This window comes from Gymnogyps californianus, chromosome 14 (genome assembly GCF_018139145.2).
Source record: "Gymnogyps californianus isolate 813 chromosome 14, ASM1813914v2, whole genome shotgun sequence".
Taxonomy (NCBI): domain Eukaryota; kingdom Metazoa; phylum Chordata; class Aves; order Accipitriformes; family Cathartidae; genus Gymnogyps; species Gymnogyps californianus.
In genome coordinates this window covers 13,710,796-13,736,243 of record NC_059484.1, presented here as the reverse complement: position 1 = coordinate 13,736,243, position 25,448 = coordinate 13,710,796, and the positions used below count along the sequence as shown (strand labels likewise).

Here is a 25,448-nt window from a genome sequence, read left to right as displayed (position 1 = left end):
TGGTCTTTAAAATGTTATTTATCCTCCTGGTCGTTTTGGCATTGGACCCTTGCTGACTTCCTACCAAGGGCTTAAGTCTCCATGCTGCTGGGTCTGTCAAATCCCTGGCTTGCTGTGCACGCAGGGAGCTTGGCAAAAGAGGTGGTGCAACCTTGGTGATACCTGCTGGGCTCTCTCATGGTGGTAATGCCGTCTAGGTGGAGCTTTGCACGGGCAAGGAGTCGTCTCCTGGGGCTGGGTAAAGCTCTGGGCGCTGTGTGGATGCATGGTCTCTATCATGGCCAGCTCTGCATTTGTCCCTTTCTTCGCTTGAGATCGGGCTTCAGTTCCAGACTCATTCTGCAGCTCCAGGTCCTTGTTAGTGATCTCTGAGCGGAGTTGGGAGACTTTTCTCCTTGCATTAAAATAACTGGCTAATCTGAACATCTAGTAGCGAATGATACAACTGCATGGCTTGAGCAGGTCAGAGGAGAGGTAAAAGAAAGGCTTCGAAGAAGTTAATGCAGTGCTGTGAGAACTTAAAGCAGCTACTTGTGTATTGAGGCAACAGTAATTGGTGACCAGAACAAATGGGAACTGAATTTGGCCTTGAATAAATCAATTACCACACTTCTTTGTGGGGACAGTCCCAGGTCAGGGTCGGTATGGATTGCTTGGCTGAAAGGAGAAGTCAGTGCGCACGTGAAGATCCCGCAGCCGTGAAGTAAAAACTGGCACGAGGCATTTGGTGAAAATAGGTTTGCTGGTGGCAATTCTAATACTGCGCAAGATACACAGGTTTTTTGGGAAGGGTTGTGGAAACGGTGGTCAAGTGTCAACACGTTTCTAAATAGAGGCTCATCCTGTAATTGCAGGTTCCCAGAAGATCCTCCTAACTGAACTTGCCTCTATCAGAGCATGCGTTTGTGCTACAGTTTGGGGGGCTTCTGTGGGCAGGCCTGGGTGGATTGCCTTTTCTGAGCAAAGTGGTGCATGGTGTGTTGTAGCTCTGCTGGTTTTGGTATTGCACCAGGCTGCCAGTGCTGGTTGAGCTGCCGGAGCCATCCTTAGCAAGTTGTCCGGCCCAGCTTCGGTGTGACAGTCGCTATGGATTTTGCCAGGATCAAGAGCTCTTCCTGCAGCATTAAAGCTACGTGTGCTGGGCGATATTCTGCTCTGACGTGCAAGGAGAGGGAGGAAGGGCTGTGAACTGGCTGATTTAATACCTGCATTATCAGTGGTTTACCTTCAGTGTCCTTCTGGAGCAAAGCTGACTTAGGAGCAGCAGCTTGCCTCGACCCTTGCTTGTGTTGCAGCACTGTATGGGAACGTGCAGTGGGCTTCAATACTCTGCGGTGGTTGTGATTTTATTTTTGTTTTTTTGGTTTTGAGTCATCCTGTTCCTTTACATGATCGCAAGTCAGAAGGATTGGTAGAGATCTCTGCTGCAGATAGCTTGGGGCTGACAGGGTGTGGGAGGTGACCGTGGTGGCCCTGGCTGGGTTGGATGCTCTGGCACAACGGGTCAGGTGGAAGCCTCCGTTTGCTTTAGAAGTGGCCAATGGAGGTGGCTGTTGGTGTGACTGAGGTCTGTCAGTGCCCCTCAGTCTGGTTCTGGTGGCACTCGGAAGGTGACACAGGCACCCTTTCTTTGCTTGATCTAGAAAATGGCACTCCGGTTCCCTCCAGAGCGTGCACAGCACGCACAACGTGCTGGCGGGCGCAGCTTGCCCTGACCTGTGCTCCTAGGGAAGCATGTTCGCTTCCTGCCGGGCACCCCTTGAAGTGCCTGGAAACAGATCTGCAACCTGCTGCTTTAGCAGGCAGAGCTGGCCCGTGACCTGGCCACATGCCCACAGGTGCTTCTCTCCACTCCTGACTTGCTCCCCAAAGTGGCCCTCGCCTCTGACGGGGCCCAGGAGAGGCATCCCTGCCCCACGAGAAAGGTGGTGGAGGAGAAGCATCTGGTGTTCCACAGTGTTACTTGTTTGGTCTCTGGCAGGCTCTGCAGAGATCCCTTGGTGACGGTGAGAGCGATAGCCAGGGGGGCACTGGGGAGGAACGGGGGCTCGGATGGGGCTTGTGAACCTCACGTGTCCTTGACACACGAGCCAGAGTTAAACTGTGATTGGAAAGCTGGGCAGGGGGGCGGAAATGTGCTGCGTGTCCTTCCCACTGGGCGCTGGTGCAGCCGGAGGGGCTGTGTAAGCCTCGGTGGGCAACGCGCACGTGGGAGCCCAGTGCTGCTCCGTTCTTCCCGGCCCAGGTATGGGGGTGCAGCCCCAGAGGCTCGGGGGGTGGTGGGAGGAAGCAAGAGTCCATCCCGAGCACACTGCCGAGCACATTTTTCCAGCTGAGCAGCGGCGTGTGCTGCGCTCCTGCAGAGTGACTCTGCAGTCTGCAGGGCATGGCTGCACGCTGGAAGGGATCCGCCGGCAAGAGGGAGGGCGCAGGGGGCTGCTTATCTCTTCTCCTCCTTTCCTGGTAGTCATTTGACTTTTTTAACGTGGCTGCTCGATGCATGCACGGAGAGAACAGGGGGTTTTCAGGGCTAGATAAGTTAGGTTTTAAGAAGTCTGAAACACTGAGAAAAGAGGTGAGTTTTTCTTGACTAAATATGTGGGGAAACGAGTATGAAATTGGAAAAACCACAAAAATGAGGAAAGGGTAGAGTTTTGTTGATGGGAAAGTAAGAGAAAAGGTGCGTGGGGAGATTGGTGTCTTACCTGCCTGGTAACTTGGAGGTGCTGCCAGAAGGTGGGTACGTTGCTAAATACTTACCACTGTCTCTAAGCAGATTATTTGTAATATATATTCAGCCTTCACACTAGATCACTCTGCTTTCCCCCCCCCCCCCCCCCCCCCCCCCCCCCCCCCCCCCCCCCCCCCCTCTTTATAACTGTGCTTTTGAAAGCTTCTCGTCAGTGGTGCAAATGAGTGATTATTAATTTACCAAATGTTAGTTACCAAACTATCTGGTTTGCGCACTTACAGATGATGAAGCTAGTGATGGAATGAAATAGTGAGAACTTATGGTTAATAAGCAACACTCAAATGTTTGATAAGCCAACATTCACTTCACTTCAAACTACAGGAAATTCATTTCTTCAGAATCTCCAAGGTCAGATTTTCCATTTTTTGTATTAAATGTTGCAAAAGAAGCACTGAGTTTATTCCTGCAAGATACTTAGGATTCTCACTACAATAATTTTATACCTTTACTGTAGCCCTTCCAAATAGTCACAGAGTCTGCATAGCTCAGGAGCAATGTCTGTTTGTCAGAACTCCCGGCCTCACAGAACAAGCCTACTGAAAATAAAGACTTGACCGTAATAACAAATAGCAATGCTCCTGGCCTCATCTGGCACAAAAAGACATATTTAAAGGAGTGACTGAGCACTTCACCCTACCTGTGTACCTCCAGACGGGCTCACGTTGGCAAGTCAGCTACAAGGCTGTGCGAGGGGGCAAGTAAAGGGAAAAACAGCAAAGAATTAAGTGTAAAGAGTGACACCAGCATGCATGATGCTGAGAAATTATGTGACTGTAGCAGGAGATATTGAGATGTGGAGAAATGCATCCCAAAAATGTTGTTGGGAGGTTTTACTCTGACTGAAACAGAAGTGATAGGATATTTGTGCATGAGATCCCACCCAACAAGACAGAAAAGTGAATCACGGAGGTGTCTCCACCGTGTGTTCGGCTGACAAAGCATGAGACTTTGCTGGCTGTAATCATATTAAATTTCACTTTCCAACTCCCAGCTAAACCTTGAGAGCTTGGGGGAATACCTAATATGATCTAACGCATCTTCTGAGTGCTCAGAAATCCTCTGCTACTGCAGAGGGTCTTGCACTGAGCTGTACAAAAGGCGGACTGATTTCTTTTGGCTTCCCAATCTCAGGTGAACTCTTCTAGCTCCCCTCTTTTTAATCGGAGAATGACAGACGTGACATTTGCACGCTGTGCAGGGAGGAATTTGCTGTAAGTGACCCATGTTTTTCAAATGTAAAATTAAACCTGTAAGTACAACTGTGAAGATGATTTGGAAGAGACGTGGCAGATTACAGGCAGACAACCCTCTTAACTTCAGTTGGAGCTGGAATCTGAGTTGATCTAATTGACAGCAGAGAAGTGGAACCAAGCAAGGATGGAGTTCGGAGGGCAATTGGAAAAGCTGTGTGTTTGATTAAAACCAAACAGATAGCCTGGACCAGAGGGGGGGAACATCTCAGACTGTGAGTCTGATGATTTCTAATTCAGTTAAGAGATTTAATTATGTTGTCTTCACTGTGCTGCCTTGTGTATCCTACAGACCCCCTGCTTGGCCCTCTGCCCGCAGCCCTAAGGTGGAAAGCGCCTTGCAGTTTTCAGTTCCTGGGGTTTTCACAGGGATTTATGGCATCCCTGCCTGATGTTACGGGGCATACCCATGATACCGGGGCTTTTGAGGAGGTGGGGGGGATCCTCTTTCATGGAGAGGCTGGATTTCTGGCTACAGTAATGGATTCCCCTCTGTAGGGAGAAAGATCTGTCTTGCTCAGTGCTTTTTGAGCTGTCCTTAGGCAAAGCTTCGCTGTGGTGTCTGAGACTGCCTGCCCTTGATGTGCACGCAGAAAAGCGTGTTGCAGAGCAGTGTGCGATAACCCTGTCAGAGGGAAGCACCGTCCTGTATTGGTTTCCACAGCATGGGATCCGGTTGGCTTCTGGGCTGCACCAAAATGGTTCCTGTATTTCAACAAGACTCTGAGACACGTTAATTTTGCTTGATCACGCCTGAAATTTTACTGCCTGTTCAATATGCAGAAGCTTAAAGAACAGTTTGGGGAGGGTGACTGTGATCATTGGGCCCAGACTCATGTAGGGCTGGTCTCCTGGAAGGCTGGAGACTGCCAGTGGTGTCACTTCAGGCTTACTGGTCGTTAGAGGATGTGAGGCAGAGAGCTGGGTCACCAGCTGCTTCACAGGAACAGTAATCGGGCACCTTTAAGGTGCCTTGTACTTTCTCTGCAGCTTTTCGTTGGGTGCACGAATAGGAGTGTTAGGGCTTGTGGCTGGAGCAGCAGCGCTTTGCTGCTTGTCCGTTTTGGAGATGGGGGGAGAAGGGGTTAATGGGAGAGAACAGCCAGTGTTTGTTCTCTCCAGTGCAAGCACTGATAAGTGGATGGGAGAAAAAACAGCCGTGACCTTACAGTTATTCCTTGTGTGCCTGCGCATATGCGAGTGTTGGATTCGCAAGACTGTCTGTTTGGAGAGCTCTCGTTTTTTCTGGTCAGGCTGACCAGATGCATTCCCCAGAACCCCGCTGGCATCTCTGGTGCTCGGAGAAGAGACCTGGACCCTCTTCCAAGCAGATCTCTGAAAGGTGCTTTTGCCAGGCACAGTGCTGGTCCCACTGGTGACTGTGTCTTCAGCCAGAGTCGCAGCCCTGCTCGGTCAGCTCTGCTCCCCTTCTGTCTGGAAGAGACTGAATGTCAGCATTAAGGTACTAATTTAGCGTGTGGTGTGAAGTTAAAAGCTATCTTGGACAGATAATGCTCTGATTTTGGAGTAGGTGATTTTTTTCCAGAGGTGTTCCTCTTGCAGCTCGGTGATGCTGGAAGTCTTCATCCCTTTTCAACTACATGAAGTTAGCAGGGGCACCCCAGCTGAGCTTCACCAAAACCACAGTCGTTTATACACTGAAAACCTATTTCAAGCATTTGTTTCCATGTGTTTTGGGGGAAGTCGATGTCAGAGCTCACACTGGCTGCAGGTCTTCAGCCTCTTAGTGTAGATGATGGGGGTGTCTGAGAAGGAACCAAGCCTCTCCTCTGGAGAGCAGAAAACCACTTACCGGGGGTCTGGTGGTCTGGATGCCCTTGCAGAGAAACTGATTTGGGAGCTGATAAATGCTTCTGTAGCTTTTTATCATTTTCTTGTACAGACCTTATTGGTGTCTTAGGACCTAACCAACATCAGGTTGGGATTGATCCATCTGGCTTGGATCTTTTACCCATCTCAAGCTTCAGCTTCTCTTTGAAGGTGTTAAAGATACTTTTTGTTACAGTAGCTGAGCGTTGTTAAGAGGCATGAGAGGTGTTTGCCCGGAGCTGGTAGCTGGGGAGGGTTGGGAAGATCTGGGTGGCTGAGAGCCGGACCCTCCCCGAGCCTGCTCGGCAGGTAATGAAGGAGGGGAGCAGGAAGCAAGCAAGATCTCAGGAGGGATGTAATTGGCCATGCTAATCTTTGGGTTTGGGGTTTCTTGCTTTGCTACTTTTTCCTAGCAGACCTTGCCCCTTCTCCGCTGAGCATTGCTTTGAAGAGGCCTGTAACTGTCTCGGGAACCTGTGCAGGCACTACCTTGGCCTCTGAGGGGGAGCCAGGTGATACAGATTTGAGCTGAAAAGTTGCCTGGGGATGGGGAAGAGCAGCACTGGTCTCTTTGCAGCAGACGCTGGACTGTGTAATTTGGACCTTTTCCCTGCCTGTGCTGTTTGCACTGGGAGGATTGCTGTCATAGCCAGAGGAGCAGAACTGAATCGTCCCCGCCGGGCGGCAGGTCAGGTTAGGAGGAGAGATCCCTGGAGATCCTGCTGACTGCCAGCATTTCCCTTCCCCGTCCCTCTCCTGGGCAGCCAGCGCAGCCCTGCAGCTTTCAAGCCATTGTGACCGAGTTCTGGTCACGTCTCTGCTGCCGAGTCCCCACGTGACCTTGGAGAGGTCATTTTTTTGCTGACGTCCGAGTCTTTTGTCTGCAAAACGTGGAGGATGGTTTAGTTACAACTTCATGGGTCGAAAGCCAGAACAAATCAGCTGGTGTCTTCCCGTAGCAGTGGCAGTGTGGATGAGCCCCGTGTCCTGCTGGGAGCGGCCAAGGAACATGCTATCATGTGTGCTTGTACTGTGCGTGCAGAGGAGCAGCTCTTGCTCAGCACACCAGTGCAGCGGTAGCAGTCAGCATGCTTTGGTGACCGGCAGGTGACATAAAGCACACCGAGGTCGTTTTTCCCCCAGTTTGGAGAGCAGAAGAGTAATTGCAGGGGGGGCGGTGGCGGTGCAGGGAGCTGCTTCTCGCTGGCATTCTGCCTGCGGCCATGCTGCCCCTCTCGGCAGTTATAGCTGTGGGTTGCTGTAATAACGAGTCAGCATTTCTCTTGCATCAGGGCTAATGAGCTGCTCTTCAGCTGCTGCCTCTCGGGCCCTGCTGGGAAGAAGCAGTGTCAGTGGCAGAAGAGGGGTGCTGGTGGCAGAGGGGCTGGGGACAGGCAGCGGGTGGTGGAGGTCCCTTCCCCGCTGTAGCTCTGGAGCAGGGAGAAGGCAGGCTTCCTCTGAGGGGGTTGGATTCGACACTGAAGCGTGGCTGGTGGAGGAGCCCAGTTAGCAGCATGCTTCTGCAGTGAGCAGGGGGAGCAGCGGCGGGGAGAAGTGGGCTTGTAAATGGGGTAGCCTTTCTGGACCTGTCCCAGATACCTGAATAGCAGCGGTGGCCAGATAGCCCCTGGGGAGGGGGTATGTGTGTGGATGCATCAACTTTTCTCTTCAAATGCCCCATTTTAGCATACGGTCTCCTCCTGTGTTTAAAAATACCATCAGGCAAAAATTGGGATTCTTATCCACCCCCCAGCACCACCTCAAATAAGAAGGACTGCCCTCAATTTGGTTATGTCTCCTGGGCTTTTTGTGCAGCAGCTCCGGGTACTGGTGTTCAGAGCAAGCACCTCTGTACCGCATCTACACCCTTGTGTGACAGTCCTGAAGGGGATGCTTCGCGCCCGTCCCGACATCCTGCCGGCTGCAACACGCACCTTTGACCTGCTCCTGCTCCCTCCTTCGTCCACCCCCCTTTGCTGATAACAGGGAGATTTGTGAAACGTGGTTTCTGCTGAGATGTTGTAGGCTGTATGGATAACGTACAGAGCTGAGGAGGATGGTAAAGGGCTTGGGAAATACCTGGCTCGGCAGAGACTGGCGCTATGATGAAGCGATTGCTGGTTCCTGTGGTGATTATTATCCCTCTGTTTAGACACCAATTCTTCCTGGTTTTGGGCCCATGCTGAGAAACAAAGTGTCTGCATGCAAGAAGGGGAAGGAAATGTGAGAGCACAGGGCCCAAATTTCATGGGTCTTCCTTGCTTGCATCGCGATATTGTTACTTCTTGCTCCTTCCCATTTGGCTGCCTCGGGGCTATTTTGTATCAGCCCAGTGTGGCAGACTGGATTTGGCTGGGAGTTGTGGTGCAGGCGGGGGCAGAGCTGCCTGGCTCCCACATTGGGAGTGCCCGCTGCTGGGCAGGTAGCCGGTCGGATGGTGGAGAGCTGCTGCGGAGCATTGTCCTGTGCAGCATCTGGCCTGCGTCAGGATACCTGGCATCGGGGTGCCTGGGGGGAAAGCGGGTGGGAAAGCAGTGTGTGTGGTGGGAGGAATTGGTGGGGCTGGTTTGCTGGCTTCGGCTTTCCGTGTTGGGACTTTGCTTGAACAAAATCCCAGCCTAGTCTCTGTGCCTGGGTCCTTCGTGTTTGATTTTTAACCTTGGGAGCGCTGGGAAGGGAGCTGACCTGGACAGGCAGCCTCAGTCTTGCAGTGTGCTAGACGGGCTCCTTGGAGAGCAGCCGTAGGGGTTTATCTTTGCCCTGCCAGCCACACGCATTTCTGCCTCCTTCCCCACCATGGCTTTCTTGGGAAAAGAAAGCACTGCCTGATTTAGACTTCTCTTGGGCACCTCAGGTGCTGCCCTTAATTGGCAGGCTAATTTCTAATCTAGTCACTTGTGCTTGCAAGGGAAGAAGGCGTCCCAAAGCGTCGTTGTGCCTGGCGGTCCCTGACCAGCCCTGCCTCATATGTGTCCTCCCAGCAACCCTATTTTTCAGAAGAGCAAGTCCTGCAGACTGATTGCTCTGTGCTTGTTCTTGGCAGTGGGGAAAGCTGCCTGCAAGCCTAGCACTCTGGGTCTCTGCTCTGGAGAGCTTGGAGTCAAACCTGCATTAATCGTAGGCGTGATGAGTTGGACAAGCTCAGTCTCTCCCAGACAAGAGGGCTGAGGAGTGGAGGCAAGTGTCCTTCCTCAACAGGAATTGCACTGGCAAACCTTTCAAGGTAAATGTGAGCAGTATCTGCCCCTGGTCACCATGCATGGTCCTTGCTTTCTACTGACCTAAGCAACTGGGGAGCTTCCACTGCTTTTCTAGCAAATGTGGTGACAAATTGGCTATCGAGTTGTGGTTTCTAGAAGGGGGTAGCCTGGACCTCTTGTAGGTGGCTGGTTGTGCAGATGGCTGGCCAGGCTGCGGTGTGCATTTGATGAAGAGTTGGTTGGACAGCCTAGCAGGAATGCAAACTGGAGAACTGCACCTGGCATGGGTATAGCAAGGGGAATGGTTGCCAAGGCCTGTAGTTCTTGGCTGGCACAAAGGAATTCCTTTTCTCGGCCATTGTAGTAGTAGTATTATTTGTTAATTTTTGGTTTTGGTAATAGCTGGTACAGCTAGCTGATTGAAATGGGTGGGATACGCATTAACCAGTGCGTCTACCTTGTTCCTCTGTGGAGAGGCTGCCTGGGAGTTGCCCAAGTAGGAAAATGCAGAAATTGCCTCTTGTTTGGGACCTGTTAGATCAAGTACAGGGTGTTCCTACTCACTGTTGTAGGAGCCTGACCTCATCAGCAACCATCACAGAAATACAAGATGTTTAGATGTGCCTGGGTGATGTGCTGGTGGAGGGTTGCAGTAGAACGTGCAGTCTGCAAAGGGTCCAGACTGGTTCTTGGAGGCTTTTCTGGATGTGTTGGCTTTTCCCTGAGATCACGCCTGCAACATGGCCACAGACCATAACCCTGCATAATGGCGGAGCGAGTTTTGATATTTCTCCCCGGCCCCCTTGCTTCTGCTGCTCATCTGTGGGATGAAAGCATCCTTGCCTGAGGATGCCTTGAATATGGTGCACTGCTAAAGGTAGATAAATAGGAGCTCTTTGGTAGAGGCGTGTTTTTGCTGTTTCTGCATTGGTTGAGCCCAGGCCAGCGAGCATTGCCCTGTCCAAGGGGTAGTCCTTGCTGCAACTCTTGTGACTTTACAGCTGAATGTGTGTTTTGGGCAGCTGATAAGCAGGAGCCAGGGGCCTGCCCCTGTCCTAGGAGGACCTTGGCTTGCTGGCAGCCTCCCTTCCCCCTCTTCCAAGTTTCTTGAAGAAAACATAGTGTAGTGCTCTCTCAAAAGTGCTGTTTTCGTAGCTTCTTGGGGGCCTTTATCAACAGGGTTTCTCCACACATGCTGTCCTGCATGTTCCTCAAAAGAACGAGTCTTTCATCTGGTCCTTCCCAGCTACTTCAGTGAATGTCTTCCTCCCAGCAATAAATAGAGTCCATCAGGAGAAGGAGCTGTACATCTAACTGGAAAGAGCTTGGGGGTGGGAAGGTTGAGTAATCTGTTTCGGCATCTGAAACCCTCCAAACTCCAGCAGCTCTGTGCAACGGGCTGTGCTTGCTGGCAGAGCCACCTGAGACGGGAAGGCGAAGGCGTTCCCCCAGGGTGATGCGTGATGTGCCAAGGCACCGGGCGTCTGTTCAGGTGATGGGTGCGTGCTTCTGGCTGCCCGTTCTCTGGTATAGGTGTTGTGTTGGAGCCAGGCGCAGCTGTTGATGTCCCTTGTGGCTGCGACAACCAAGAGCCGTCAGGAAAATGCTCATTTTGCTTTTGCTTTGGCTGCCACCTGCGCTCCCCAGCCAGTCACCATGTTAGATGTTCTCTGGGCAGGTTTCTAGTTGATAGTGCTGGCCAGGGGGAGCATGGGGGTGCCACCGACTAGCTCATTGTGGAGCTTTGTACATCTAAGGAGCTTTTTATTCCTCACCACTGTCTGTTAGAAGCCAATATAGAAGGTTATTTATGAGAGCAATACATTCAGGTAAACACTGTCTCCTTCAAAATTTTTCTCACAACAAGTGGTTGAATTGAGGTGGGTTCCAAGCTGGATTGATGTTTAACTTGGAATACTAAGAAAATACTTCCTCTGTTTAGCTAAAGCAAACAAATCAAGAGGGGAGGAACCTTTTAAATATGATTCGCACTCCAGCTGCAACCAATACTGATTTTTTTCTTTTTTTCTTTTACAGATATATTTCCAACTGATGGCCAGTCTGGTATGTATTAATTAAAAATGAAGTTCTTCAAACCTCCCTCTCCCATGCCTTCCTTGCGCTTCTCTTTCTGCAGAGACAACAGTAGCCAGATTTAGAAGACTGGTACAGGAATATGCAACAGACATTAATTTAAAAAACAAAACCAAAGCAAAATCCCAAAAACCCAAACCAAAAAAACTCCTCAAAAAAAACCAAACAAAAAAAGCCCCTCTAATATTTGGCCATTCCTGCATGGCAGTGACATGTTTTATGCTTTCATGTAGTGATGACTACAACTGCTGAGAGGTTACTTTCCTCCTATACGTTGTAGCATGGCAAATTTGGGTGTCCAGGGTTAAAGAGTTTGGGAACTTGTAGGTCTTGATCATCACACATAACTGAAAACGTTGATGTGTCAAGATGCAAATGTAACTCAGAATTGCTGCTGTTAGTCTGTATGTTAGTTGCATACAACTTGATGCGTGCATGAACCTGAAGATGTATATTTGAATTTGCAATACTTTGACAAGGTGCAGACTTCCCCCTTGGCTTGTTTAGTCTGTGTATTGCTGCCGAGTATCGCTGTTAAGGACAACTGAGATACACACTGCGTTGCCATCAGTGCAAGACCAATGAAAACTTCCTGGACCCAGTAGTGCGTGCAGCCTCGCTAGGAGGGACCCTGCAGAAATGGATTGGGGTCCTAGGGAGGGAGGGGAGGCTACTCTGGATGGAGATCCCAAATCAGGAAGAGGATGTATTTTTTAAAAGCAGGTATCGATGATCTCAATTCCTGCCTTTCCCAAACTGCTGGGAGCTCTTCGTCAGGTTGATGTTGAAGTGCCAAGACTGAAGGAAAGGTTTATGTTTTACCCAGTGATACCAAGACAAGACAGTAAGATCCTGTTGTCTGAGCTGTGGTGCCTTGTGGAGACATCCCGTAGCAAAGGCACTGGGAATGGGGTCAGTGCCTGGCTTGGCCTTGTGCGGCCTCAGACACGTCACTATGTCCACCTCCTATCTGCATCTTCAGCTTTGCATGGGATCACATTTCCCCAGTTCACGCGGCAGTGTGAGGATAAATCGCTGCTGATCATGGAGGCATTGCGTGATCAGGATTTGGAAGTATGGAAATCAGCTCCATTGTCTTAAAGCTGATTTCAGTAAAAATAACTCATTTTGAGCGGTCTGGTGTAACATTGGAGACAGTGTAATTTGACTTCATGAACTGAACAGAGGGCTGGAAGTCGTGTGTGTATGTGTTTCCAGAGCTCTAGCCAGCTAACGAGGCTGTGGTATATAGCTAGATCCACTGGAGCATTGCAGAAGATGCCTCTATAGGTGTTGGAGAAGTAACCCAAGTAGTAACCCAACCCATTTGTAAGTCTTTCATGATTTTCTTGCTTTCAGAACATGTGTGTGAGTGAAATATTAAGACTGGTTTTGAAGGAGCAAAGGTATATTCCCATGTATTGAGTTCATAAGAGGCTTTTCTCCACCCTGCTGAAGAATCTGCCTTCATCAGGTGTTGGGTTTTGTCTGCCTGTGCTGCAGACTTGGAGATGTCCTTTGGTTGGCACAACTCCGTCCTCTGCTCTCCAGCTGGTGGGGGACCTTCACAGCTGCCTCCAGGGTGGGGCATGAGTGTGTGTCTGCAGCAGATGATAGTGTTTCAGTAAGTGCGTGTTATGTGTCAATAGTGTTGCAGAAAACACCTACAGAGCTTGGGGTTTTTTTACAATTTTGTATTTTTAAGGAGATAAGTGAAAGCTTAAACAGGATTCCTCTTAATGGTAGCTGCACAGGATGCTGCACAGTCCTTTCGCATGCCTTCTCCAGAAAATGCTTCCCCCCCCCATGCACTAAGCTTATCTGGAAGCCCTGATATCTCAAAACACAGTGAAGTGTGAACGCAGCAGGCGAAGGCAGGGTAGCACCGATGGTGGGGGGGGCAGCAGGCTTGCCTGGAGCACGCCTGCTCCTAGCATCAGGGTTGTCATGTACTCTTGAGGCTGTTGGGTTTGACTCCCTCACCTCCCTTTCATTGATGAGGTTGTTTAACGAGTTAATTTGCTCAAGTCTGTTACTGCAAATCACCAGGACTCCCATATCTATGTCAGTGCCTATTTTTTAAGGTTAATCTTGTAAGGCCAGGTGGGTCTGTGTGGCTGGTTTCCCTTCCTGGTGAGAAGTCTGTTGTTCTTCCGCCCAGGGAAGCAGTTAGCATAGTGACGGAGGATGCTGAGTTGCAGTAACAGAGTTGGGACTTGCATAGGTGGGGAGCCTGAGCCAAAAATCAGCCATTTTGTAGGCACAGTAGTTGTAGCGTGCCCCAAAGCATGTTCCCGCTTGTTAGCGTATGGATGCTGGAGGTGTTCTGCCCTCAGCCTGGTGTCACGTGCAAGCGCAATGGAGGTGGAAGGGCAGCAATGTTTGTGTCCTGGTTACCTAACAGCGTTTGGAAATAAAGCTGTTATCGGAGAGAGGCGACTGACTTTCCTTCTGTCTAGTACAGCAGTTCCTTGGTCCTCTCCTCTCCCACATCCAGTGACTAGGATTCGGCAGCTGTAGGGTACTTTTCAGAAGAAGCCACTTCAAACCTTGTGATCTGGAGTTCAGGTGGAAAGCTGAGAGCCTTCAACACCCTTGAGAGATATGGGACCGGGCTTGGTGGTGCGGTGGCAGAGCAGAGGGACAGACTCTCATATTCCCCACTTCTGCTGTTAGAGGAGGGCTGTGAGGGCACATCTCCACCCCAACCTCTGTGGACATCTTGGCCGTGAACACCTAACCCCTCTGCGAGGCTGCTGATGCTGTCCACCTCCCAGGACTTGCTGCCGCGTGGGGTGGTGAAGTTTGCTGCCTGCTATTTAAGGAAATACTTTTGCTTGTTTTAAACAGATCTCCTGCTAGCTTCCTGTGCTGTTCCTGTGCTCTTCTGGGATCGTACACTACATCCAGCCCTCCTCCTCTCAGTGATGAAGGATCCCAGCCTTTTTAGTCTCACCTCTTAAGGGGCTGCCTCTGGGCAATTTAATTGCTTTTCTCTGTGCATCTGTAGCACTGCTGTGCCCTTGTTGAAATGCAGAGACCAGAGTTGACTGCAGGGTGCAATTGTGGATGTGCTGGTGTTCAACAGAGCAGCAAGTGATGCTCTCTGTCTTGGTCTCACTACTCCTGATGATTTTTTTTTTTTAATCTGCTGCTGCATCCTGAGCTGATCATTTTCGAGAATTCTCAGCAGTGGCTGAGATACCTTTGTTGAGTTATAAATGCCACTTTGAATTAAACGCTATGAAGTTTTCCATAAAGAGATGTGGGTGATGCTCCCACTGCAAGGAAGCTGTTTTTCATCCTTTATAAAGAAAAGGAAGGGAGATGGATCTTTAAATTAGGAGAGAAGGTGCTGTGTTGCAGTCTTTTGTAGCTGAGTGTTCCTGACTCCTTTGGGAAGACTCACTCTGATTAGGATGTTTTTACTCTTTTATGCTGTGTATAAAGACAGGGAGGCAGCCACCTGTAGCACTGGAATTACCTGGATTGGAAAGAGTGGTTTATGCAGCAGGATCCACGTGATTGTGCACCCAGGAAGGAAGTTGGCAGCATTTCTTATATCAAAGTTATTTAGAAAAATCTTGACTTTCACTGCGTCTGGCTTAAGGTGGGGGGCATAAGTGAGGATGTTGTATCTTGTGCTTGGAGAGCATGCCCTGAAATCAGCTCGGCTGAGGTACAGTAATCCTGAAGTAGCAACAAAGGAGCCTTTCTGCCTGCTCTGAAAGATTGCAAGGATATTTGGCGGCCTTGTCGTTGTCACGGTTTTAACGCTCTGGATTCGCCAATGGAAGGAAGCCCCTGTACCTGTGCTTAGTTTAATCCAGGTGGTTACAGGACTGTAGGATTTCTTCAGCTCATTTCTGGAGACACCCTGCTTAGTGGGTGACCTACGTCTGGCCTCCCCAGATTCCTGGGAATGTTTGCACCTGATCCTACCACAAAATCGCTATTGCTTTCCTCCCACCCCAAGAGAAGGGGCTGGGTTTCTGCCTGGTGGTGGCTTTGTCTTCCTTGGCCTCGCAAGCTGAGCTGCTGCTCAGTCTGCTTTTGTTATATGCAGTAGGGGAGGCAGGTTTGCAGCTGACCTGGTGCAGGGAGGGCGAGGTCTAGCCGTTGCTTTGCAAGTGGCCACTGCCCAGGGGACGTGCTGGTCCTGCAGAGATGCCTCTGCAGAAGTAGCCAAAGTCGGGTACAGGAATCACAGTGGGGACGAACTAAGAATGATGTTATTTAAATTACATCACGGTCTCCTTTCTAGAAACCCAGTCTCTGTCTCTCTTCTTTGAGATTGATAGGGTTTCCAGAGGCGTGTTTTGTGCAGAGTTTGCACCTTTGCCTTGTATGACCCCTCGCCCCCCTCCGCTGGCAGAGGCAGCGGGAGCTGTGCAGACCCCTCCTAGACAGTGCGAACGCTCAGAGCTGGAGGGTCTCGCGGCAGGCGCTTGGCTCTCAATTCCTGTCTCTTCGTTGTTAAATATTTACAGTGAGATGTACCAGATGCTTCACAGGAAGGGTTTTGTCAGCTTCCAAGTCCCCAGATGCAGCTGCAGAAGAGGCCATTAAAGGGATCACATCAGTGCGATGCCCTGTGTTCGGCAGCGATGCAGTGACCTCTTCTCGCTCATGCTGTGGGCACCAGCGGTTGTGCTGTCTCATCGGCCGCAGCAGGATGCAGGCGGAGAGCACCCCTCTGCTGATGACAAGAGATTAATGATGTCTGGTCCTCAGGCTTTTTTTTTTTTTTCCTTTCTCCTTTGAAGCTCTTCCACTGCAGTGGGAGGGGGAGCGGGTGATGCTCTTGGCTTTTGTGCTGCACACCTTTTTTCTGGGACCTTTTCTCCGCAGCAGTGGCACACGTGTGTGGCTGCTGCACGGCTGCCTTTGCTCCCTCTCTGTTCTCGGCACAGCCGTGTCTGTCTCATTCGCCCAGCTACCCTGCGGGGAGAGGGGTGGGCTGATCCAGGCGAGGCAAACTCCCGTCGCCAGCTCTCAGCATCACTAGCCCTGGGCGTGCAGAGGCCAGCAGTTGGAGCGTCGCTGCTGAATGCCACCCCTGTGCTGGTCACGCTGGTCAGGTTCCCAGTGTGCTTCCCACTTGCAAGATAAGGTCCAGGACGTTGGGCTGGGCCCTGTTTGTTGCTCTTGGTGCTTATCAGCTTTTGCTGCTGACAAGGTGACCCACTGTGCTGCACTGAGGATGGGGAGGGAAGGTCCCCCGGCCCAGGCTGCACGCTGGTCTGGCCCCCCCAGGACAGCCGGTGTGTGTGTGCATGCACACTGAGCTTGGTCCCATGCCGGGCATCCCCGTCTCGGTGTTACAACTCCTGGCTGGATGAGGGACTTCCCAGGTGCTGTGGAGGTAGGATCTCTGGAGGTGGCAGGTCAGCTCCTCCAAGGGGGGGGCCAAGGGAGGGGCGGGCTCGCTAGGTCATCGTTTTTCCAACTAAATATAGTTGCCCGTGCTTTCATAAGGCTGGGATTTTTGTATCACGTGACTGTCTTATCCCTCCCGGCTGGCAGTCGGTCAGTGTAGGGGATCGTGTGTCTGAATGGGTAATAATTAACTGTTAACTAGCTTTTCATTAGAGCCTGGCAGAACAGGCAGAGCATGCCGCAGAGGTAAGCAGGAGCAGAGGAGACTGCTCCTCGTCCCTCCTGGAGGGTGGACACTCACCTTTAATTTGCAAATCAGTTGCCCCCAAAGGTGAGTGGGTTGGGGGTTTTTTGCTGTGTTTTATAAGGAGTTGCGAATCCTGCCATGCCTTGTGTGTCTGTCCTTGCTGTCCTGTAGTTCCTGCTCATGTCACCCCTCCCTCTCCCCCCCCCCCCGACTTTTTTTTTTTTAGGTCATGAACTATCAGCTGGTCTCTGAGCTGGCTTGGAGGAGAGCCTGACCCTCCGGCTCCTCCATGATTTGGCCTACCTGCATGCCGCGGGCTCCTGCAGCCTTGCCTCGGGCACCCTCTTCTCAAGTGCCGAGGTGTCCTTGCTGTGCCTCGCCGCCCTGAGCAGCAGCTGGATCAACTTGTGCCTTTTCTCAGGGGCCCCAGCCCGCCCGTGACAGACTGACGTGGCGTTTGACTGGGAGTGCCGCCAGCTTTTCCAGCCCCTCTCCCTGAACCATTTAACCCAACGGAGTGTTTGCAGGTGTCCTTGGAGGCTTTTCTCTCTTCTGTGATGGCAGAGGAGTTGCTGGCTAAATGCTCTGCTGGCTGGAGACTTGTCTGCACCAGACAAGCTGGGTCAGGCACTGGTGCTGGAGTAGCCTCTCCTGCAGGCGTGGTGGGGTGATGGGTGGCTTTCTCCCTGCTCAGGGAGAGCAGGGTGGCTCAGCAACTGTGGGGGCCTGAGCCAGCCCAGCTCCCTTGTTTTGACAGTTTCTGGAGTCCGGTCAGCCGGGTGACCTTGGCTGTGTCCCCAGTGCGATGCCTCCAGGGGTCTGGCAACCACTGGCTTTCCCAGCAGAAACCCCTTAGTTTAGGGCTCGGTTTTCCTTAGAAAACTGGGGGAGTTCCTGTGCCATCTCATTCTGCATGAGCCTGGCATCTTAGGGATCAGCGCGGTGGTGTGAGCATGGATCGTGTGTCAAAAGTTTCCTAGAAATCCTCTTCAGGGAAGAGCGTTGCTTGAAAAGGTGGTGGAAAGATGTCATTCGCCCTTGAGAGAGTTCATTTGCTACCTTTAATAGTAGCTGTCTGTGCCAGGAAGAATCCACAGTGCCCTTGCTGATGCTGTTAACGTTAGAAATGCCTGCTGGCATTTCTTAACCCGCTCCTTCTGGGGTGTAGCTTGGCCACAAGTAGAAGGTTTCTGTCTTGAACTGGGAGGCTGCAGGGAGGATGGTTATGCATCTTTGGTAAGTCCAGACCCTTCCTGCCCCTCATCTGCCCTGGAAATAAAAGTCAGACCCTGCAGATAACTTGTGTGTGCAGAGCTTCTAACAGTTACGTTCATTTAAAAAGCAATACTGTTCGTCAGGTCCCTGCGACCAGGGCTGTGTTACATCTGGTGCCCCTGCTTGCTTTGAAGGTCTGTGCAGGTCTGCGCTGCCTGTAGGCTGCTGTCAGCAGAGAGACAGGCTCTGCAAGTGTCTTGAGCTGTTTTACCTCCCCCTGCTCGGGAGCTGTCTTGGGAGTATCAGCTGAGGGATGTGAGGACTTGAAGAGCTGGGAATATAACTCAGGTGCCCTCACTCCCAGCCTGTGACGGTGCTGTCCCAGTGTGCTGTATTGAACTTGCCTGTACCCCTCTCCCTGCACTTTTCCAGGGCAAACTCCTGAGCTCTCGGAGCCTGCCTAGGACACCCAGGTGGGAGTGTTCTCATGCTCTCTGTGGAGCTGTCAGATGCCCTTTTTGAAGTTATTTTTAGCCAGTGATCTTTGCAGCAGTTGCAGAGCTTACATTGCAGAGAAGTGTAGGCAGGTCCCTGCTTCCTTTGCTGTTACAGTAGGGCTTGTAAGGTGGAGCTGTCTGCTGAGGAGCTGCAGAAAATTGCTTGGAAGGCTTTGAGCCGTAGTGCCTGCAGCTTGTCTCTTCCTCCTGCTGAACAGGCTTTCCACGTGCTTTACAAGCCTGAATCTCGCTGAGCCATGCAGCTTAAGGATCCGGTCTTCTGCTCGGTCCTGGCCTTGCCCATTCTACTGCAGTTTTTCTTGCTTGTGCAGGAAACTTTGGATATTGCAGAGGTGTTGCAAATATCCCTCTTACCTTTGTAAACAAGGCCAGATGCTGTGCTGCCAGCTGGGAGCTGTGAGACCACATGCTGCAGGCAGTGGGGCCAGCTGTGGTTCTCCGCAGTCCCTGGGAGCGGGTAGGAGCCCCCATTGTGGAGACACCGACTCCTTTATGCTGGAAGATGTCCTTGTGATAAAATCTCATTTAAAGCTGTTGGAGAACTCCATCCAGTGCTCCCTTGATTTCCTCCTCCATGCACGCATCTCTGGCTACAACTGCTATTTGGTGGGAGGTAGAGCCATAAAACGTTGCAAACCCAGAGGAGGTGCAGTCCGCATGCCCAGTTTGCCCTGACCCTTGCTGGTTTTGTGCACCTTATGATGTCTTCAGCAAAATGAGCATGCCATGCAGTCAGTGCTGTAAATCCCGGGCTTTTCCGCTCGTGTGCGGAGCTGCAGAGACAAGCGTTTCCCATCTCAGTCTGGCATTAGCTCTGACATGTGGCTGAGCCTGGTGCTGGGAGCAGCTCCTTGGGAGGCAGGCAGTTGGAAGCTGCTGCTTCGTCTCTGGGGATATCTGCACGTCTTTCTGCACACAGAGGTGCTATCAAATCACTCCCTGGGGAGACTGAGGTCCCCTCCTGTCTGCCCATGCTTCTCAGCCCCTTTACGATAAGAGTGTGTTGCCCACTGCTGCTGTCTTGCTGATGAAGAAATGGGTGCAGCAGCCACGGGAGGTGGGGAGAAAGCGTTTGCCTGTCCCTCAAGGCTTCTCTGCCTGTAACTTCAGGGGGGCCCTCTGTGGGATGGGCTCTCAACAAGAAAAACCTTCAGCACCGTCTGCAGCAGGTGGACTGCTGGTGGGAGGGGGAAGGCTGTTGTCAGCTTGCAGGTCGTATCTGGCCTGCAGGACTGATCCTGCAAATGTCTGTGGAGAAGGTGTGGTATGGGTGGGCACAAAGCTCACCAGCTGTGTCCTCTGGCTCGGTCAGGCTCAAACTCCAAGTCATGGAGTTTGAGTACATGGGCAGTGATGAGTGCCACCGGAGAGCCTCCGAATCAATGTCTTGCCCCTGCTGCTGTGCGGATCAGGCTGCCCTGGGAGAGAGCTTGCTTGAGGCCTGGAGGAAGGACAGGGAGAGGGTTGGTGCCCTGAGTTTCCCATATTGGCAAGGTGGGGATACACCTTTGTGCAGCTGTTCTCTGTTGGCTCCCTACGTCTCCTCTGGGGCCAGCAAGGGGATTCTTGCAGCCACAGTGGGGTCCTGGCAGGCTTGGCTGTGGCTGGCTGCCTGCTGGGTCCCTCTTTCTTATGGGAATTGCTTTGTAGGTTGGCGCTGTCCCACCACGTCTGTCCTGTGTGTCGTACCCAAGGAGGGACTCTCCTGCCCTCCTGGAAAGACTCTGAAGGAGCTAGCTGTCTCCAGGGGAAGCAGCTAATCCCCAGGCTGATTTTCTCTGCCTGGACAATGAGTGTGTATATACAAATAGTGTGAGCGAGTAGTAGTCCTCTTTGGTGTAAGCTGTCTAATGGTTTCTGTCTTTACTCTTCTCGGAAGTTGTCATACCTGGGTGTCCATTGGTTTCTCAGGAAGTTAATGCAATACCTTTTCCTTGCCATGTCATTTTGACTGGGGCACTATTCCCCCTCTCACTTGCAACCTGCCCAGACCCCCAGGCTGCTCAGGGCTCAGCTCACCCTTGCCCAAGCTGCACTTGCTCTTTCTCACCTAGAGACCTTGAAAAAGCATTGCTAGAGTGGGTATTCCGTCGTGCTGGTTATGAGCTGCGGTCCTCACGTGCGCCAGGACTGTCCCATGGAGCACAGGAAGGAGGGAGGATCATTTGGAGAGTGTCGAGTAGTGAAGTGGATCCCGTTGGACCGCTGGGTGCATGGCTGGCTGTCCTGTGCAACACCCTCAGGCTCCTGCCAGGGCTCTGGGGAAACTGGGGATACCAGTTTGGCTCTTCCAGCCCGAGCAGGACGTGTGGCACGGAGCATGCACCCCTGCCTCAGCCTTTCCAGCGCAAAGTCCAGGCTCTTGGCTTCAAAACCGCCTTCATCAGCAGTTTCTCCTAGGTGCCAGGCTGTGGGCTGGAGTGGCTCGGGGGCAGGCTGGTTCCTTTCTGTTGACTTGGCTGCCGGGGAAGGAGGGGTGTGCTGTGTCAGGGACGGAGCGCGTGCCGGAGCTGAGGACTCTGCATTCCTGCTGGGAGCCTGGGCTGCCCTCTGAGGCTGTCCCAGCTGATGCTGGGGTGCTCTGAGCCCTTGCCTACGTTGCACATGAGTGGTACACCAGGAGCAGGCACTACAGCTTTCTTGCTAGAGGTGCCGGTATTTCTGCAGTGTAACGCCAGGTCTCTGCCCAGCCCTGCAGATTTATTCCACCTCTTCATCCACCTTCTCTAAAAATCCATTAGAAGCTGCATTGGATGTAAGAACAGGTAGAGAACCAGGCCAGCGGGCATTGGGTTTGATTTTCCCAGGTAAGGTAGTAACTGTCTCCTAGGCTGAGCTCAGTGGTCCTATGGCATGTGTCCCTCTCGGGGTGGGGGGGTACATTTAGCTGCGGTGCTGCTGTCGCCCTGGCTGTGTGGTCCTTGTGGAACAGCTCTTGTCCTCCCAGGTATGAGGTGTTTGCTCACCTGGACGACCCCGTGAGCTTCCTGCCTCCAGGGCTGCTGTGCTGCAGCCAGCCGTGGGCTGGAAGGAAAGCACAAGGTGTCTGCACAGCCTTGTCCTTCTTGGTGCTTGCCGGGTGTGTTGAGGAGCGAGCATCAAAAGCCAGCGAATGCTTTGGCTGTGCCTTGGCCATGGGAGGGGTTTGGCTGCAACACTGGCATCGGGGCTGTGGTGCTCCCACCTGTGCCTTGTCCCCTTGGTTGCTGAGAAATAACTTCCTCATGGCTGGGCAGCCCCACGGGCAAACGATCTGGTTCTGGCTGCAGGCGGCAGATCAAAACTCAAGACCTGCTTTGCTGTTCCTGGCTGTGCCAGCATCTGCTCTGTGGCCCCAGGCAAAGCCGCTCCTTCCTTCCCTGCCTGCTGTCCCCTTGCCAGTCTCACACCACTAAAGCCCCGGCTCCCGCTGCAGCTTTTTAGTCTGTCCCCTCGCACGGAGGGGCCCTGTTTTTTGGTGGGGGGCGGGGTTGGTCAGGCAGCGCTAGTGCAACTGAAAATTAATTACTGCCACCAAATAAGTGCAAAAGGAGTTTTGTGAAATGCCGGTGGGTCTGAGACATCTGTCAGCAGCTTTTAAGGGCTCGGCTATCAACCAGGGCAGTATCTAGTATCCCTCACTAGCACTGCTTGTCCTGAGCTCCTGTGTCGGGGTGAGCAACACCCGTTTGCTCCCTATTTCCCCTGTTGATGCAGTGACGAAGGGCAGTGGGGTTTTCCTGCAGCGGGGTTTGGCAAGGGGGTCTTTTCAGCTGTGCACCACAAGATGTGCTGCTGTCCTTGTAGGAAGGTTTTCTTCTGAAGCCTGAGCACCTAGGTTAGCCTAAATGTGTTTTGGGTGGGTTGGTTTTGGGTTTGGTTTTTTAAACTAGAGTTTGCTAGAGTGCCTGCAAGGGAACATGAGCAGTTTTGGGTTTGATGTCCAGGAGCTGCTGATGGGCTGGAGCTGGGGCCCTTGGTTCGGCTGGCGTGCCCTGGAGGGTGCCAGGCATGCACAGCTTCTGCTCGCTGTGGCTCTTGGCTCTGCGGATGGTGTTTCTGTCTGTCTATCCGCTAGCACAGTCACACCCTCTCGGTCTCCTGCCGTGTTCTGAGCAGTCTCCACCATGACTTGCAGATCTCGACTCCATCCACACTGATGAGAGTCGCCTGCAGCCCCCACCGCGGTGCTGGCCTGGCTGCGCTCCCTGGAGCAGCCTACTTGCCAGGCTGCAGCACTTAGCTTTGCTTTGCTTTGGGTTTTGCCTTCCGCAGCGCTCTGCAAATGCTAATTAGTCTTCTCAGCACCTCAGCTAGATAAGGGATTCTTGTTCCTATCTTGCAGATAAGGAAACCAGCAGAACTTGTTTCAAACAATCTCCTCCCTCCCCTGCAAAGATGATGAAGTCTGTGGCACCCACCTCTGCAGCCTGTGCCCATGTGTCCTCTTTCACTAGAGGTTGTGAGGGGGCCTCTCTTTGACTGGTCCCCAAAAAAGCACAAGAACGTCTATGGCTGTGAGGCTCCTGAGCTGAAGCAGCTGGAGAAAAGGGCTGGATGCCATTGCCATGAACCCTGAGGCTGCAGTGCGGTGGGAGTAGGCACCCGGGTGGGATGCTTGCAGTGATAGAGGGAGCCCTGCTCTCCCCCAGCCAGAGAGATCGGTGCCTAATCAGGCTGCAGAACAAGTTTAGTTATTTTTTTCCGCGGTGCCAGGCATGTCAGTGCTGTCGGAGCAGGCAGGGGTGCTCTGTACCTGTGGAAAACTGGGCTGGCTGTGGGTTTGTGCTGTAGCACTTGGTGCCTTTTGAAGCTATATTTAGTTGGTGACGTCTGTGGGCGTTGAGTGGAGGATTTTAGGGGCTGTTTTGAAAGCACTTGCTCTTCCTACGCTAGCAGGAAAGTTTAAAAGCCTTGTGGCGAGCATTGTGCTGTGGAACCGGGATTCTCAATGAGGTGCATGTGGAATAAATGAGGGACATGTGGGACTGCTGCTGCTCGTGGGGGGAGGCAGTGCAGGTGGGCTGGGGAGGTCCTGGGGGGAAAGGGGAAGATTCAGGGACCTAGCTGAGAGCTTGGATTCTCCTGGGGGTGAAATCCCCACACAGGAGCCTTAGGGAAGGGAACTGGGGAAGGGGAGCGCACGTGGCTCTGTCATGCCATGTCTGACTCTGCCTTATTGACACTTCAAAGCCTCCAGCTCTGAGCAAGGCTGGGCCAGCAGAATGAATCACAGGTTTCAAGGCTAGGAAGGGGACCGGTTTTGATCATCTAGGCAAAGTTGTCCTGCCTTATGCAGGACATCAAAGCCAGCTTTGAGTGGAGCTGGGTAGGCTATTCGGGGTGTTTCCTGGGGCGTCCCCAGATAGCCTCTGCCGTGCCTCGGGGCTCTTCACCTTCCCACCCTCGCCCCCCACCTCAGTCCTGGGGTGCTTTTCTTGGAAACAAAGCTAGCTTAGTCAGCAGAAATGCTCGCTCCTGCCAGGTGCGTGGCAGCTGGCATGGGCTGCCCTTCGAGGCAGGGGCCGGTGGTCTCTCCTCTCCCTGCGGAGCACAGCTGTCAGGGAGGAGAGCCTCGTACGTGGTCCTCGCGGGGCTGGTTTGTGTTAGGCAGCGGCGTGCTGCTCTGTTGGACTCTGTGCGTGCCCTGCGTGAGCCTGCTCCTGATCCAGAGACCTTGCAGTCAAACCTGGGAGGGAGAAAACAAGTCAAATTTCTTTTTCTGCTTGTAAGGAGGTGATGTGTGAGCAGGAGCCAAGACAGGTCATGGTGGGGCTGAGGTCTTGACTTGCTGCAGGTCTTGTGTGAGGTCCATGGTGGTTTGAACCCCAACAGTTGCACTCTGATACCTTAAAACACCCCAGAGGCACTCAAGTGCCTAAATACTTTCAGCTGTAGCAGGATTTAGGCACTTCCCAGATATGGCTCCTTTTCTCTATACATTACCTCTCACGAACTTGCTGCCCCATGCTGGGATGCACTGGAGATCAAAGCACGAGACAAGCAGCGCCCATGTGCCACAGGCTTGCGTGTCCCTCCGTCAGAGCCCTCCTCGGCTCCCTGGGGAGGGCCGGCCGCATTGGTGCGGTGATGGGCCTTGTCTGTTCAAGGGCATGTTTGTTTTGCTGTGCGTAACAGCATATCAAGTTCTGCATGGTGCTTTACAGAGCGAGCTGAACTCCTCACCACCCCTCCTCCCTGGCTGGCCAGGCCAAGTGGGGAGGGCTGAACTAAGACAGGGAGTGCCTTTCTGTGGCACGATGGTGTTAAAGGTCCATTTCTTGGCCACCTGGATTGATCAGTAGTCATCTGAGCTTGATGAGGCCCTTCTGAGACCCAGGTCAGAAGCTGGCTCTGTTTTCTGTTCACCTTTTCTTCTTAGCCCTCCTTTGCTGAAGGGGGAGCTGGCTTGCTTCCCACCTGCTTCCCTCTAGAGCTAACACTTCCACAACTTTCAGCTGTGTTTTAACAGTTTTGTTCTCCTCCTCCTTTTGCAGAACATACAACTCCTGCAAAAGTGGTGAGGGCTGCCAACCCGAGACAGCGGAAAGGAAGCAAGGTAAGGCTGTACCTGCTGTCCCCCTCGGTGGCCACCAGCTTCTAGTGCAATTGTCAGCACTGCGTGAGCATCTTGAGGGTCTGGTGAGCAGACCGCTTCCTTCGCAAGCCTGATTGTGGAGGGGTTGATGTGCTGGCCTGGCTGCTGGGAAGAGCGTAGAGGAGAACATCCTGATTGTCCATCTCCTCTTCAGCATTTTAGTGGTCTTGCATGCTGCCTGAACTGGTTTTCTGCCCAGCTAGACCAGGGGAGACCTCACCTCCCATCTCACGGGGAGGCACTTGGAGCACAGTACTGGATGTGGAAAGCCTCTCCCTGTGTCCCAAGGACACCCCAAGTCCCTTGTGGGCTTAGCCAGTGCCCTGCTTTGCAGTGCAGACAGGGCGGTGGTGTGATAGAGTGGTGCGTCCGCAGGTCCTTTTTTC

At 52.4% G+C, this 25,448-nt stretch overlaps 1 protein-coding gene across 1 annotated transcript in view; it reads left to right on the top strand.

Moving 5' to 3' along the window:
• Window positions 1-25,448, top strand: part of LARP1 (La ribonucleoprotein 1, translational regulator) — a 43,012-nt gene that overhangs the window by 5,686 nt on the left and 11,878 nt on the right. Inside the window, 1 exon segment of the mRNA XM_050905134.1 lies at window positions 24,962-25,023. Coding sequence (XP_050761091.1) covers window positions 24,962-25,023 — 62 coding nt within the window.